At 35.8% G+C, this 14217-nt stretch overlaps 1 protein-coding gene across 1 annotated transcript in view; it reads right to left on the bottom strand.

The window, feature by feature from the left end:
- Positions 1-14217, bottom strand: part of LOC142414557 (titin-like) — a 243793-nt gene that overhangs the window by 219560 nt on the left and 10016 nt on the right. The window contains exons 7-24 of the mRNA XM_075511917.1: positions 12987-13275; positions 12595-12744; positions 11991-12110; positions 10842-10979; positions 9886-10023; positions 9269-9406; positions 7305-7580; positions 7066-7191; positions 5684-5965; positions 5339-5404; positions 4585-4843; positions 4201-4261; positions 3875-4087; positions 3004-3146; positions 2165-2370; positions 1820-2050; positions 1012-1256; positions 64-287 (exon numbers count right to left, since the gene is read on the bottom strand). Of these exons, the coding sequence (XP_075368032.1) occupies positions 64-287; positions 1012-1256; positions 1820-2050; positions 2165-2370; positions 3004-3146; positions 3875-4087; positions 4201-4261; positions 4585-4843; positions 5339-5404; positions 5684-5965; positions 7066-7191; positions 7305-7580; positions 9269-9406; positions 9886-10023; positions 10842-10979; positions 11991-12110; positions 12595-12744; positions 12987-13275 (3305 nt within the window). The remainder of the gene's footprint in view (positions 1-63; positions 288-1011; positions 1257-1819; positions 2051-2164; positions 2371-3003; positions 3147-3874; positions 4088-4200; positions 4262-4584; positions 4844-5338; positions 5405-5683; positions 5966-7065; positions 7192-7304; positions 7581-9268; positions 9407-9885; positions 10024-10841; positions 10980-11990; positions 12111-12594; positions 12745-12986; positions 13276-14217) is intronic.

The following is a 14217-nucleotide window of genomic DNA, read 5'->3' as shown; positions in this document are numbered from 1 at the left end:
ATGTAAAATGCATATAAGATTGTTTTTTAAGATTATTTGTTGATGAAAATGATGCTGATGTACCATTATGGAACCAGTATGTCTCTGGCATAGGTCTGCCAACAACTTTTAAATCAAATCTTGCTGTCTGCCCCTGTGAACATTTAAATGACGTAGGCTTCAGCACAAAAACTGGCTTATATAGTCTCTCTAGTTGTCCTTCATCAGTTTCTTCTAATCTGCGGGCAGGAGAACGAGAAGGAGAACTGCGGGCAGGAGACCGGCTTGGAGAGCGTGGAGAAATAGACCTGTAAGGAAAAGATAAGACAGACATGCATGACAACGTCTTATAGCAGTGGGCTGACATGATAAACAGAGTTCAAATTTTACCTTTAGCATAATTTATTTTAAAGAGGTTAACCAATTTATCTATGTGAGAAATTGTGACAAAATTAATTTTTATTTGTAGTCAATTTTCTTTAGGTTTTTGACAGCTATTTGTATAGCTGAATAGTATTAGGATACACCACAGCCAGGGAAATTTTTGGGTTTTGGGTACTGTACAGATATGGATGTAATCCTCTGTATGTTTGTGCATGCGTGTGTATGTATATGGAGACAGAACACAGTACATGGCAACACTGGTTTTTTTCTGTCATAGAAATACAGCTATTTCAAGGGTGGAAGGTAAGAGTTGCACACAGTACTAAAACTCCAAGTGCAGAAGAATTTTTTTTCCAAAATGTGAGTACTTTAAGAAACAAATATGGTTGCTGAGGTTGTAAATCTGATACTGTGGCTGGATATGCATGTGAGTGATGGTACTCTGGGAACTACATTGCTCATTAAAAAGGCAAATCAGACAAAGAGTTGGCACATAAATCAATATAAGCCATGAAAACAGCATTCAGAACTTCTCTAGAGGTATGCAAACTCCAATAACTTAAGCTGTTTAGCTGCTGTGTAATGTTTTTGCACTGTCTATCACAGCAGACTGAAGTCTCATGAAATTTATGTTACTGTTGTACCTACCTATATCTTCTCATAACTTCTGGTCCTGGCATATAACCTGGAGTTGCTGTGGGTGCAACTGGCTCAACATAGAGTTTTGCTGAGCAAATAGCATTTCCTTTCATATTACTGGCAAAGACAGTATAAATCCCTTCATCTTCAGGTAAAACAACAGGCAAACGCAGACTGGCACTGCCGTCTTGCAGAACTTCCATGTGATAGCGCTCTCCATGCCTTATGCGCTTACCATCTTTGTACCATGCAATCTGCATGGAAAGAAACAGTGGAATACTATGTGAGCTCTAAGATCCAGTAAGACAAAGATCCAGTAATGACCCATGCATACAACATATTACAACTTCTTTTTTTCAGCTGATGCATCGTCATAGCCTACATATATGTCTTAACATTAATATTTTTATTTGAGATAATTAAGACTAAAGTAACATGCTTTCACAGTAGCCTGAAACACAAGTTTTGGAGCTAGAAAGAGATATAAAGCCCATTTTGACAAAGAGCAAAGTGGCCTAGACCGGACTTGCTATTAGGTTGCCCATTTGTGTGGGCTAACTTGGAGATAGTCAGAAGCAAGACCGACTTAACTGGTAAATCTAACCTACCTCTGAACTGGCTAACCAATCTAACACTATTCTATTAAGGGACAAAAGGAAAATTCAGCTTGATATCAAAACAAAAGACTGATTTCCTTTGAGATTTGCTGTTTTCTATGCAGAATGTAGAATGTCTGACAATGAGATGTTAAGGGATTTTTCAAGTAGAGCACCAGATGGTTTTTTAAATAGATTAATGTCATACAGGTTTGGGGTACCTTTGGCAATGGATATCCAGTTGTCTTGCAATGGAAAGTAACTCCTGTCCCTTCAAAGGTTCTGTAATTCTTTAATCTTAAATCAAATCCTGCTTCTATAGCTTCAGATTCAGAAATATCAACCATCATCTCCTCTCCGTCTTCTTCGAGAAGTTCATCTAAGGTGGTCTTAATAATTCTGAGTTCAATTTCCTTGATAAGTCTTTCTTCAAAAGAAGAAATATGGAATTCCTATACAGAAAAGCAAGACCATTAGTTCTGTGTGTCAGATAATGACCTTGTAAAGAAGTGATTTGTACTGGTAAAATGTCAGTATAAAAAATGAGTATGGAGTGGTAGACATACCTCATCTTCTACAAAAGTTCTGACCATCACTGTATCTTTCGCCATTTTCTTCCTAATTAGGGCTTGTTCTTTTTCATATTCTTTTTCAAAGTCACCATATGAAATAGCTGGGGCTACCTCAGCCACTTTAGGTTCCTGTACATATGCAGTCACCTGAGTTTGGTACATCATTTCTTGTTGAGATTTTATGTAGGCTTCATAATCAGCTAAGAATTAAGAACACATTAATTTGTTAAGTTTTTGTGGTTTTCACTGGATTGTATAGAGAAAACAAGTACAAACTTATTTTACTGTTTTTGGTGATTCAATTACAAACAGCAATAAATTCAAGACTGATCCCCTCAGATGAGCTTTATAAACAGGTAGAAGTTTTACTGTGCTACTTAGGTGTTCTAGTTCTCACAGTGGAAGCACCTGTAGAGACTATTTTACAATTTCTTCACTGCAGCTCTGTCTCCTGCAAACTTTCATGCATTTTTACAAGGACAATTGAAAAGAACAATTAAGTTAGCTTCTTTCCCTGTAATAGAACAACCAATTACTTGATTAACCTTCTTTCCCCACATCACTCTCTGAATGTCTTATGTTATGTAAACTGTTATGGACATCAACAGAAGAAGGTTCCTATAGCTACACATTCTAGCAAAGAATGTAAGTCCTTCAAGAACCTGATGTCAAATACTCTGTCTTGCAGAAACAGAGCCACCAGATCTCCCTTCATGTTTCTTGAATTGACTAAACTAAGCTGCAAAGAATTTGCAACACAATTTAAAATCTTTTCCCCATTTTAAAGTTAATTTTAAGAAATATTTTTCCCATTTCTTTAATGTACAACGTACCTTCTTCTAGTAAGGAGACCGTTGCAGAAGCTTCTCCATGTTTATTACGAACAACAATAGTGTATTCTCCGGCATCGTCGGCAAAAGTCATGGAAATTTCAAGTTTGCATTCCCCGGTTTCTCTTTTGTAACTCACTTTGTATCTATAGACAACATAAAAGTACAAGCTCTCTATAATTCTGATGAACAGACTTTTTAGTGAATTTGCTTTTAGTTATATAATTAATCAGAATCAGTACTAACTTGTACAAGACAAAAAAAGAGAAACTTTTGCAGGCAATTCTCACTCAATGAATCTGCAGAACAGTGTACAAAAAGTAACCATGGTGAAACTAGAGTACAAGTCTACTTTCTTTCTGTTGTCACTAAAATAAACGGGATGCAAACAGCCGTACTGAAATATCAGCGGTCTAGTTATCAGACACAGTGAAATGGTATATGCTGTGTGCACATAGTTTGTCCTAATACGGGTCATTATAGCATGATATATTTCAAGAATGCTACAAATGTATTTTTTTCTCTGCTAGAAAGTGTGTTGCTTTCTATAGACAACATTTGCATAGACAGAATGAAAACAGTGCATGGACAGAATAAAACAAATGCAAAACTTCTTTGTGATTTGTTTTTAAGGATATGTAGCATTTCTTATTTTATGGTCTTTTGAATATTTATATTTTAAAACTTAGCAGCCTTCTAAAGCCTCACATTAAGACATGATCCTATGATTTTTCCATTTCAGAAATAAAATTTCACAGAAATCAGGGATGCTATTTGGCTCAGCATCAGTAAGGGAATCAAAATTATGGTACTGTCAATTAAATATTCTTAAAAAATATGTTTAAATAGCTTTTGTGCATTGTATTCAAAGTACCTGTAGCCAGTCGTTAAAGGAACTCCACCTTTTTTCCAGTAGACATGTGGCTTTGGGTTGCCCCCTACTTGGCATTCAAAAATAATGCTCCCACCTTCAATTAATTTATGTACTATAGGTTTTCTTATGAAGAAAGGAGGTATGGGTTCTCCCGATACTTCCTCTGCTGCAGCAGAGACATCTTCCATTACAATGTCCTTTGTCTCCACATAGCTGAAATAAAATTCCAGTGCAGGAAAGTGAGCTGATGTCTGAAGCTCTCATAAACACAGTGCAAGAAACTAATGACCACAGTAGGAGCAGTCTGTTTAGGAAAGTAACTTTACCGTTTCTCTTCTGTAACAGCCTTCTCAGAAATGGTTTCTCGAGTCTCAATTTCTTCTGAAACTGCAAGGCAAATATGATATAGTGGATTTTAAAATACTTTAATAATGCTTAAGCAGTGAGTTTAACTGACACAAAGAGAGAGAAGGTTAAGTAGTTAGTTGGCTCAGAGGGCCAGGTACTTCCACTGAGGAAGCAAGTTAAGAGTCTCCATCAGGCCGTAATTGGCCCTTTCCTCATATTCTTACAGCCCTGTTACCTAACAGCCCTAGAATACAATTCAAGGCATATGTTCTACTTGGGAGCTGACGAAATGTCTAAGTTACATTACAAGTAATACGCAGTTAACAAAATTATAATCTTCCTACAGCGATAAATATACTTACCTTTCACATATAAGTGGCAAGATGTGCTGACACTCCCAGCCTTATTGGTAGCAGTGCAGGTAAATCTTCCACTGTCTTCTGCAAAGGCTTCACGAATCACAAGGCGAGCAAGCCCTGCTTTGAAAGTGATCTGGAAGTCCATTGAGCTCTCAATCTTGTAGTCTTCCCTGTACCATGTCACAGTAGGCTGAGGATGACCAGAGATATGGCACTCCAGAGTGACAGACTCACCTTCAGTCACGGTCTTATTTTTGAGGCCCTGTATGACAAAAAATAAGTATCACAGTCAGTATATGTTTTCATGACTAAACATACATTTAAATAAATAAAACCTATTTGAATGGAAAATTTAATGTCTGCTTCAAAACAGTGTTCTGTTCAGCAGTGTATCTGAAAAAAGAGGCATTTTCCAAAGGGACATATTTGAAACTGGATTTGGGATCTCTGAACATTACTGTTATTAACAAGAAAATGAAAAGGTAGCTTGATGCTTATGCAGATCATGGTGAGAAATTGTTTCACTGCAGCAAAGGTCAACTTACTATGTGACATAATTGTAAAGAATCACCCCCATAACAGACATTCAGAATAGTTTGTGTCAGAGATAAATTGTATGGCTGAGCAAGTCTAATGCAGAGTTGAAAAGATTAAATAAAGCCAAATTTTCATGGTCAGGTTTTCAAAGATAAAAATTAGAATACAAAACAGGTGATAACATAGTGTAACTCCCCTAATCTACACACAAATTACTTACTGAGACTAAGGTGGGTGGAGTAGCAGGGATTTCTGCAGGCACAGGAACTCTGGCAGTTTCTGTCACCTAGGTTGTTTAAAGCACAGTTAATAAATGCCTAACAAAGCCAAGGACATAAACAGCAGAATTTAGATAAGAAAAGAAATTAGGTAAAGAGAACTCTTTGCTTGTCATAGGTAAATATTAGGTCCTTAGAAGGATTTGTGTAAAACAACAAAGATAAAAGTCAGCAGAATGCTGTAAAAGTGGAAAAACTGCAATGAGGAAACAGCAAACAAGTGAGGCTATGCTACATTTTTAAGATGAAAGTCAGTCTAAGTGATGGAAGTTTGATTAATAACATACCTTTGCTTCACCTTCTTTCCGCAACACCAAGTGTTCTTCCCGCACTGCTTCACCTTTAATGCTTACACCTGTCTCTTTTTTAGTCTCAACATCGTAGCGACTTTTATAGGTCTCAGTAGCCTCTCCAAAGGGAAACTGTGGAGGGGCAACTGGCTCTGCTTTTATCCTGACTTCATGTGGCTTTAGCTGAGGTGGTTTCACGGGCTTGGTGATCTTTTGCACAGCAGAAGTAGCTGATAACTCTTTTTCCAGAGTAGCCATGGCAGATCCAGCTATTGAAACCTAGGGAACAGAAGAGTTACAGCTTTGTTGTTCTCTTGTTTTCAAAGGAGGCAGCGTATTTATTGAGCAGATTGCATATGCACCAGTCGCTTCCTTAGTTATTTATTTGTTAACACTGCAAAAGCTGTATATACAAAAATTACTTCAAGTTTTAGATTGCAGTAGTGGAATACTGGAGATCCAGTATCCTTGTATTATTTTTGACTTGTCTAATATTCAAATATTTTCTTTTTTTACTTTAGAGTTTGATCTTTAAATGGTCAAGAAGCTCTTAAGTGCAACATGAGAAATGTCCTCTAAATTTATTCACTTGAGGCTTTAGCTTTCCATTTAATCAGTCTGATACTGCAATAAACAATAATACTAATTACATAACTGTCATTGATTAAATAATTGAAGAGATTTCAAAGTGTTATTGTAGGTGTAATAACTTTGGAAAACATACATAAATCTTCAAAGGGAAAAATATTTTAGGTAATTTTTGTAGTGTTTAATTATGTTTGAGGGAAAACCAGTTCATTTTTTAAGTCCAAGTGAAGAGAGAAAGTATGCTTGAATGAGAAAATTAATTAAATAGGAACTTTTAATATTACGTGAAGGAGTTGAACAGAAGAATGGAAAAAATAACGTTAAAAATGGATGGTGTCATATTATGCAGTCTGGATTTTTTCTGTTTCAAAAATTAGCTTAGTATGTAGTCATCTCCAAAGAAAGAAGCACTGTTTCCAATGTGCTAGTGAACCGATGCACATAATAAGACTGAAGAGAGGTACTTCTGCTCTTTAAAAAACGTAAGTTGCATGACAAATGTTTACGATTTTGCTGCATGACATGAAGTATTGAAGCTGCATCCTTAAACAAATGAAAAGCTTGTTTAGATAACTAATAATTACAAATCACATTTTAGCAGTTCATGTGTCTTTTTACAGCGCTGCTCCTTATTAGTTAAACAAGTCAATAAAAACAACTGTAGAGAGCACACAACTCTTCTGGGGAAAGCACCATACTGGAGTCGGAGGAAAAGCCAAATGGAATGGGTGACCTACTGGCTATTATAAATGAGCGTGCTGTTCTTCTTGGATACAGTTTTCACTTCTTACCTCATATGTATGATCTGGTTTAGGAACAGCAATTTTGGAGACTGTGAAATGAGGACTTGCTGTGCGGGGTCGTGGGTGTTCAACATGAATTGTTTTCTCAGTCTTAGTTTCTGCTGCTCTTTTTATCTACACAAAGCAATGAAAAAAGTTGTTGAGAATGTGATGCTGTTCTCCAAACTGAAACAGGTTTCACTGAGACATAGTTTTTGGAAAAGAATGCAATGTAAACTGAATCTAACCTCTGTTGATATATGAACTTCCTTCTTTTCAGCAGCTGAGATATGTTTCTCAGGAGGAACATAGACAGTTTTAACTTCTGTAGTGACAACATGACGTTCTGCTGGGGCCTCAGCAACACGGTCTGTTACAGCGTGCTCTTTATAGCCATATTCCAAAGTTTTCTGCTTTACATAAGCTTCATCTGCTTGTTCTGGTTCCCAGGGTGATCGAACACGTGCCTGATCAACTGCTGCAACAACTGTAGCTACAGCTTCAGCCCTTTTTCCAGCTTCAGTCTACAGATAACATTGGCACAATTTATATAAATATTCATCAATATATCAAAGGCTTACATATCTGGCAAATACTTATAAATATAATGCTCAGTAAAGTATATTCCAGACAAAGAGAGACTGCATAGATAAGCAAAAGTAATAATGTAAACATCAAATGTGTTCACCCATAAATACACTTCAGAGTCAGTAGATTCAAATATAGACATACTTTTTCTAACCTCTATCTATGCATATTCAGAACATATCTATGCTTGTGTGCTTTATACATATCAATATTTGTAGGCAAGCCCTTTTAATACTTCATAGTCACATTTATGGCTACTTGTCTAAGAGTACGGAAAGTATGTAAATATGCACATAATTTTAAAGTCAGTATGCTCATCAGCTCCATATAACTGTTAGATGCTACTAAAAATGTAGAGATGTGTCTAGCATCTGATGTGAATGTATTTACTAAGGAATATACCCACAAAAATTTTTCCCCCAGGCATATCTGTTGATTCAGTGCTAATCTATTTTAAATGATTTTACAAAAGAAGGAAAACTGAGCTTTCTGAGAAATTGGAAATAATGCATTTGTATCAGGACTTTTATTTGTTTCTAATAACTGATAAATACTGTCAACTTCTATGTTACCAGGGTCCAAACTTCTGCCCAGTCAGCCAACGGTAGGTAATAGGATGAATACTACTAGTGTTTATTATTATTGTCATAACTGATCTGGCTGTAGCAACAGAGCATATGAAATGTATGCCTTGTAGATGGGAAAAAAACTAATAGATAATTTCATGCTGATTTTAAAATCATTACGACCTTAAACTAAAAGAACTTAAGTGAGGCCAAAATGTGATTGTTTACAGAGATTTTGTTTTATTATTAAAGTAGCGTTTCGGTAACAGGGACCTCTTATTCAATATCGTTGCTGATTTCAAAATCTTTGTTTACACCAACTTGAATTTGGCCCTAAATTTACATCATCTAACAAGTAACTGTAATCTCTTAGCAGTCTGAGTCCTCTGAGTTTTATATGTTATGTTCTTTTAATTATATTTTATAGAAGTATTTTATGAATGTACCATACTGTTTCTAACAAAGTAGATAGATAGACTTTAAATAAAACCTCTTGGCAGCTATGCTATTCTTCCACATATGAGAGTTCCTGGCTATATTATAACAGAAAAGCTTTTCTACAGTGGGAGTCCTACTGGAACAAAGCAGTGTCAACAAGTGTCTGATTTTCAGAAGTAATAAACTGGGCAGACTTGAATGGATGTTAAAGTTTGTATTGTGCAAAGAACGATACAATTCAAACCTTAATAGAGAGAGGTTGTTTCACCTGACAACCATAAAATTGCAAGGAGTCATGTTGTAGAAAAAAAGATTGCAGAGTCAGAAATTTGAACAAGTAAACATTACTTGAAAGTCATTGGTAGGGAGTAGGCTTTCACAAAGAAATCTGACTGTAGTCTTAAAAGTGGCATTTCCTAACAGGGTGAGACATAAACTTCTTTATCACTAGAAACTTAATCACACTGACTCTGTTACTTGACAATCATCCCACTTAACGGGTATGTCATTAGGAATTAATCTGAGGGCATTCTATTGTACCCAAGTAGCTCTTAAAGGTGATGTTTGCAGATAAAATAAATTGTAACAGTGCATTTCACATATGCAACAGCTATATTCACCTGATCATAAGCTAGATGAGTTTTTTCTTGCTTGGCTGTAATTTCTTCTCTAGTTCTGGACACTGTGACTGGTGCTTTGGTTTTATCAGTGGCAATTATTTTCGGAACTACAGTAGTTTTCTTAGCTTCCTTTTTAATCTAATTATTATAGCAGAAATAAAAGTTTCAGTTACATATCATCTTGAAAGATATTTGAACAATGGGAAAACATTTTGGAATGGGAACAGAGAAGGAGAATTAAGGGGTTAGATCCTCGTGCACTGCACACAGTTTTGTATTATATGTATATTGATAAGTATTGTTACTCCCTGACACCTATTTAAATAAAAGTAATGGGTTTGAAACAAAAAAGTTTAAATGCATTTCAGGAGTCAGTCAATCCATTCCAAAGGTCAGTCAGAAGACAATTATGGGCATCCTATTAATGAAAACAGTTAGGAGAGAAAGATAGAGGTGGAATAATATAGTCTAATTAACAGTAGTTCTAAAAGTTTGTAAGTGGAATAAATCTTAGAAAAAATCAGCTGGAAATGTATAGTTAGTATTTTTTGAGGGACACATAAGGTTTGTAAAGAGGAGAGGATAAAAAAAAATATGGTTGTAATAGTGCTATTCACCTTTTCCTGGGTTATGCTCACTTGTTCTTGTTTGGTAGCAACTCCTTCTTTACTTTTCGATATTATGACCAGTGGTTTAGGTTTATCAGTGGTAATTACTACCTTAGGTACAGAAGGTTTCATATCTTCCTTTCTTATCTAGTTTTTATGGTAAAGAAAAATAATAGTAATCAATTATGTGTGTTGTCAAAATTACGCAGCTTTTTGGGAAAGTGGGATAAGGTTTCAGAATGTATATCAATAAGAGAAAAAACGTCACTTGAGAAATGAAATAATTCCTTTGTACAGACCAAGTTATAGCCTATCTTATATGCTAGTTGAACAAGGTGCATTCAAAGTCTTTAACATATTGCATTAATCTGTGTGTGAATTAGAGAAGAATCTTCCCACTTCCTAGTTAATTGTGATATATCATTGTTATGTTTTGTATAAACTGCATAAAAATGTGCGTTACTGACTTAATATTTCCTCCTATCAGTAGAGGGAACTATTTTATTGGTTACTCCAACGAACAATGATTCCACAATATGGTCTAACAGATGCATTCAGTCCTCACACAAATATGAACTTCATTAAATCAAACTCCATACATAAATATGGTATCATGAGAGAGAAGCTTTACAATTTATCTTCGGAAATCTACCTTCAGACAAAAAGCAAAGGTCATTAAGCATCAGATGAAACTCCAGGTACCCTGGCAATGATAGACGTAACGCTCAAAGGATCTGTAGGAAGGGCAGCTGCACTCTTCCTCTGTGGGCAGAGCTGCTATGAAGTCAGCAGAACTGGACCTGCAATGCTGGGCCTATATCTGGAATACTTTGCTTTATAAAGATTTCGTTTTGTAATCTTCTCTTCATAAAGAAGCAGAGCAAAGATCCGTAGCACATTTGATGAAGAATGAGGTTTTATAAGCTTATTAAACAATGAGCTAAACATCTGTAACATTTATTTACCTTTTCATGAGCAATGTGCACTTGCTCGTGTCTGGTAGATATTTCTTCTCTAGCTCTTGATATTCTTTCTTGTTCTTTGGCTTTGTCTGTGGCAATTATTACTGTGGGTACTGGAGTTTTCTCTGGTTCTTTTCTTACCTGGATGTTTACAAATAAAGAAGTTTAAATGATATATTGTTTAAAAATATAAGGTATGTGATTTTCGATACATTTGGAAAAGAGGATACAAACTAAAGGGAGGAAAAATGTGAAACTCTGGATTTCAAAATCATCTAGTCCGGAAACAAGAATAACAACATAAACAGACTTTTTATAAAATGTATATACATTTAGCATAAAAACAACAGGACATTCCACAAATGCTTGCTTTGCTACTGAAAGCAGTAATAAAAAAAAATGGATCAGAGAAAAACTGTCCTGCATCATAATCAGTTTGAGAAAGTGTCGGATATCAAAAACAAGTTTTAGACAACCTTCGCTTTGCCAGGAAGTTCACATGTAATCTGCACATAAACATTTAATTTTTTGCCCAGGTGGATTTCTGTTTCTCAGTGCTTTAAAGATAGGTTACATTTTCTTCCTCACACATTTCAGCTACAATGCAAATGTAACATTTCTCTATAAAAACTGGTCTTCTATCAAATCACAGTTGTCTGATAAAATACATGCTAAAATAATCTGAATTCCAATCACTCATCAGTATTTTCAAAATTGATTTCAATGCAGAATGAGCTTTTCCTCCTTTTTCTGACCCACTGTGCTGCCAACAAAAAAAGCGGGCTACAAATGGCAAGCTTAGAGACAAATCAGAAAAAAAATGGAAAATTTAAGACATATTTCCTACATGTCAATTCTTTAAATGATTGAGAATACTATCTAGTAAATCACCATACAATATAGTTAATGTTTTGCAAGTTTATCTATCACATTCTTAGGTATTAATAATGGAAGTGAAATAAAAAAGGAAATACAGTCATCATCAAGGAGAGGTAGGAGAATGATAGCAGTGTAAACTAGAGGAGTGAACATATATGAAAGGAAAAAATAATATTATGGTATGTTATTTGTCTTGTTCATAGGCTTGTCTTTTTGATGAGAGATTTTTTAACAAGGTAGGGTATGACAATCATAGATAACATCTGCATTCACCTTTTCATGAGAGATGTGCCTTTGTTCTTGTGAAGTAACAATTCCTTCTGTAGTTCTCGATATTACTGTTTGTTTTGTGGCTTTATCACTGGTAACTACTACTGTTGCCTCCTTTCTCATCTGATTTTTATAGCAACAAACAAAAAAACAAAGCCTTAAAATTCATTTTAACAAATTGATCATTGAAAGAAGAGGAGAAGGAAAAATAAGAGAGGAGCACAAGTGAAGGAAAAATACTAAGGGAGAATTATTTTATTCCTAGTGGGGAAATTATAAATGAGATATTAGAGGAAAAACTTCATCAGTGTAAGAATAATGTTAGAGAATAAATGACAAGGGAGAATACAGGATCACTTTGACAGAAGGCATTCTTAAACTAAAAAACAGGTTAAGAATAATTAGTTCAATCCTGCTATGATGGAAAGCAATGGAATAAGTGATCCGTGAGCATTCCTTTACAGTCTAGATGCTCTATAGGAGTATGCATGCTTTTGCAGTGCACCGTGTAATATCTTGTTAATTCCTCACAGTGAATCATGCCTTGTTTGCATGTTGGATGAAGGGATAAAGGGGAAATCATAGAACGTCTGTGCTCTATTTCTACCTGCTCCTGAACAGGTTGAATGTGGACTGCAGTCATTGCTGTCCTTTTAGCAGTTTGCTCTACACCTGGAGCTGGTTCTCTCACCATGGCTTGATCCACAGCAGCAACAACCGTAGCAACAGCTGCTGTTTTTTCACTGTCCTTTCTCACCTATATTAGTCACATCAAAAGACATTTTTTCATGTTTTGCATACATTCAGAAGAAGCACAAAACAAGTACAGAGACAGAATGTTGCAAAGAAGCATTTAAATATTTGCAGCAGAACTCTCTCAACAGCAGATACACACACGTTTTTATGCACAGCTCTCAGATTCCATTTAGCAGATCTATAAAGCAGTGGTGAGTCCACACATAGAGCAAAACCAATGCTCTTAACAAAAACAGACTTTACCTCTCTAGCACCAGCCGCAACCTCACCAGCAGTAGCACCACTAATGGTAACTTGTTCTTGGACCCCGTATCTCCCCTCCCATCTTTCTTCAGTTCTTATTTGGGTAGCGCTTGTAGATACTCTTGTTTCCTTCATCTGGGCTTCTGTGGTTGCAGCGTATCCTTCCTGCTTCCAAGGAGGAAGGACTTCGGCCCCAGCTGCTGTCACTACATGTGTTTTACGTATTGGAGATGGAGATTTCACTGGTCTAATAGGTGAGGTGGAGATTCTTCCAGCAGGAGAAACCGACCTAATGAAAAAATAAAATATTAATATAATTGATTCAGTGTCATACAACAACAACTATGTAAACAACTTCAGCCTGAACTTGAGTTCACTCCCCATTTAGGGTATCTTCAGTGCTTTGTAGTTTGATTTTTAGAAAGTTTTTGAGGTGTTCTACTTGCAAATTACACTTACCTGTTTTTATCATTGTGCCTAATGTGTGTTTTTGTCATACTTATAACTGTAGCACATCTTTGTAGTAGCTTAGTTAGACTTCCAAAAAGAAATAAGGGCAAATGTCAAAGGGCATTTCACTCAAGCACATACATTTAAAATATAAAAATACATCATTAGTTTCCATTTGCTCTATCTTAATTCTCCTAACAGGAATAATATAAAAGGCTTACAGGCTGTGAGTATTACATATTATATTTGTGGTCCGGTCTCTGTAGAGAGACAAAATGATTAGTGTAACCGCTCTTTGTAAAATTATCATGTGGCAGCCACCTAGCAACAACATACCTGTATCTACACCTGCACCACATCTCCTTTCCATGTGTCAGCCATACGTGTGTTCAGGCTCAGGCAAGCTTCTGATCAGGGCCTATATTTTTTCCCATACTTACGTTTACAAATCTCAGCCACAATAATTGGTAGTCACTGGGAAAGTGCTGGTTTCTAAATTTTGATATTCCAAAAATCCGATCTCAGTCCTATCAGATAGTTTTAAAGCATTTTTCAAAATGCCTTAGCAGGCTTCCTAACTGACATTTTCTTTGAGAGGAATTTTTTAATGCTGTATTTCCCAGATAACATTACCAAATTGCAACAGTAGGGGGCAGCAGCATCATATTAATTTTTAGATTTATTTTCTAATGTGTTGTATGTCTAAAAGTGGTTTGAGTAGCAGGGGAGTACAAACGTCTAGTTCCATATGCACTCTAGATGGCACTATTGAATTATTCTT

This window comes from Mycteria americana, chromosome 9, assembly GCF_035582795.1.
Source record: "Mycteria americana isolate JAX WOST 10 ecotype Jacksonville Zoo and Gardens chromosome 9, USCA_MyAme_1.0, whole genome shotgun sequence".
Classification (NCBI taxonomy): domain Eukaryota; kingdom Metazoa; phylum Chordata; class Aves; order Ciconiiformes; family Ciconiidae; genus Mycteria; species Mycteria americana.
Note: the sequence above shows the minus strand (reverse complement) of the source record. Positions and strands in the feature narration are given on the sequence as shown.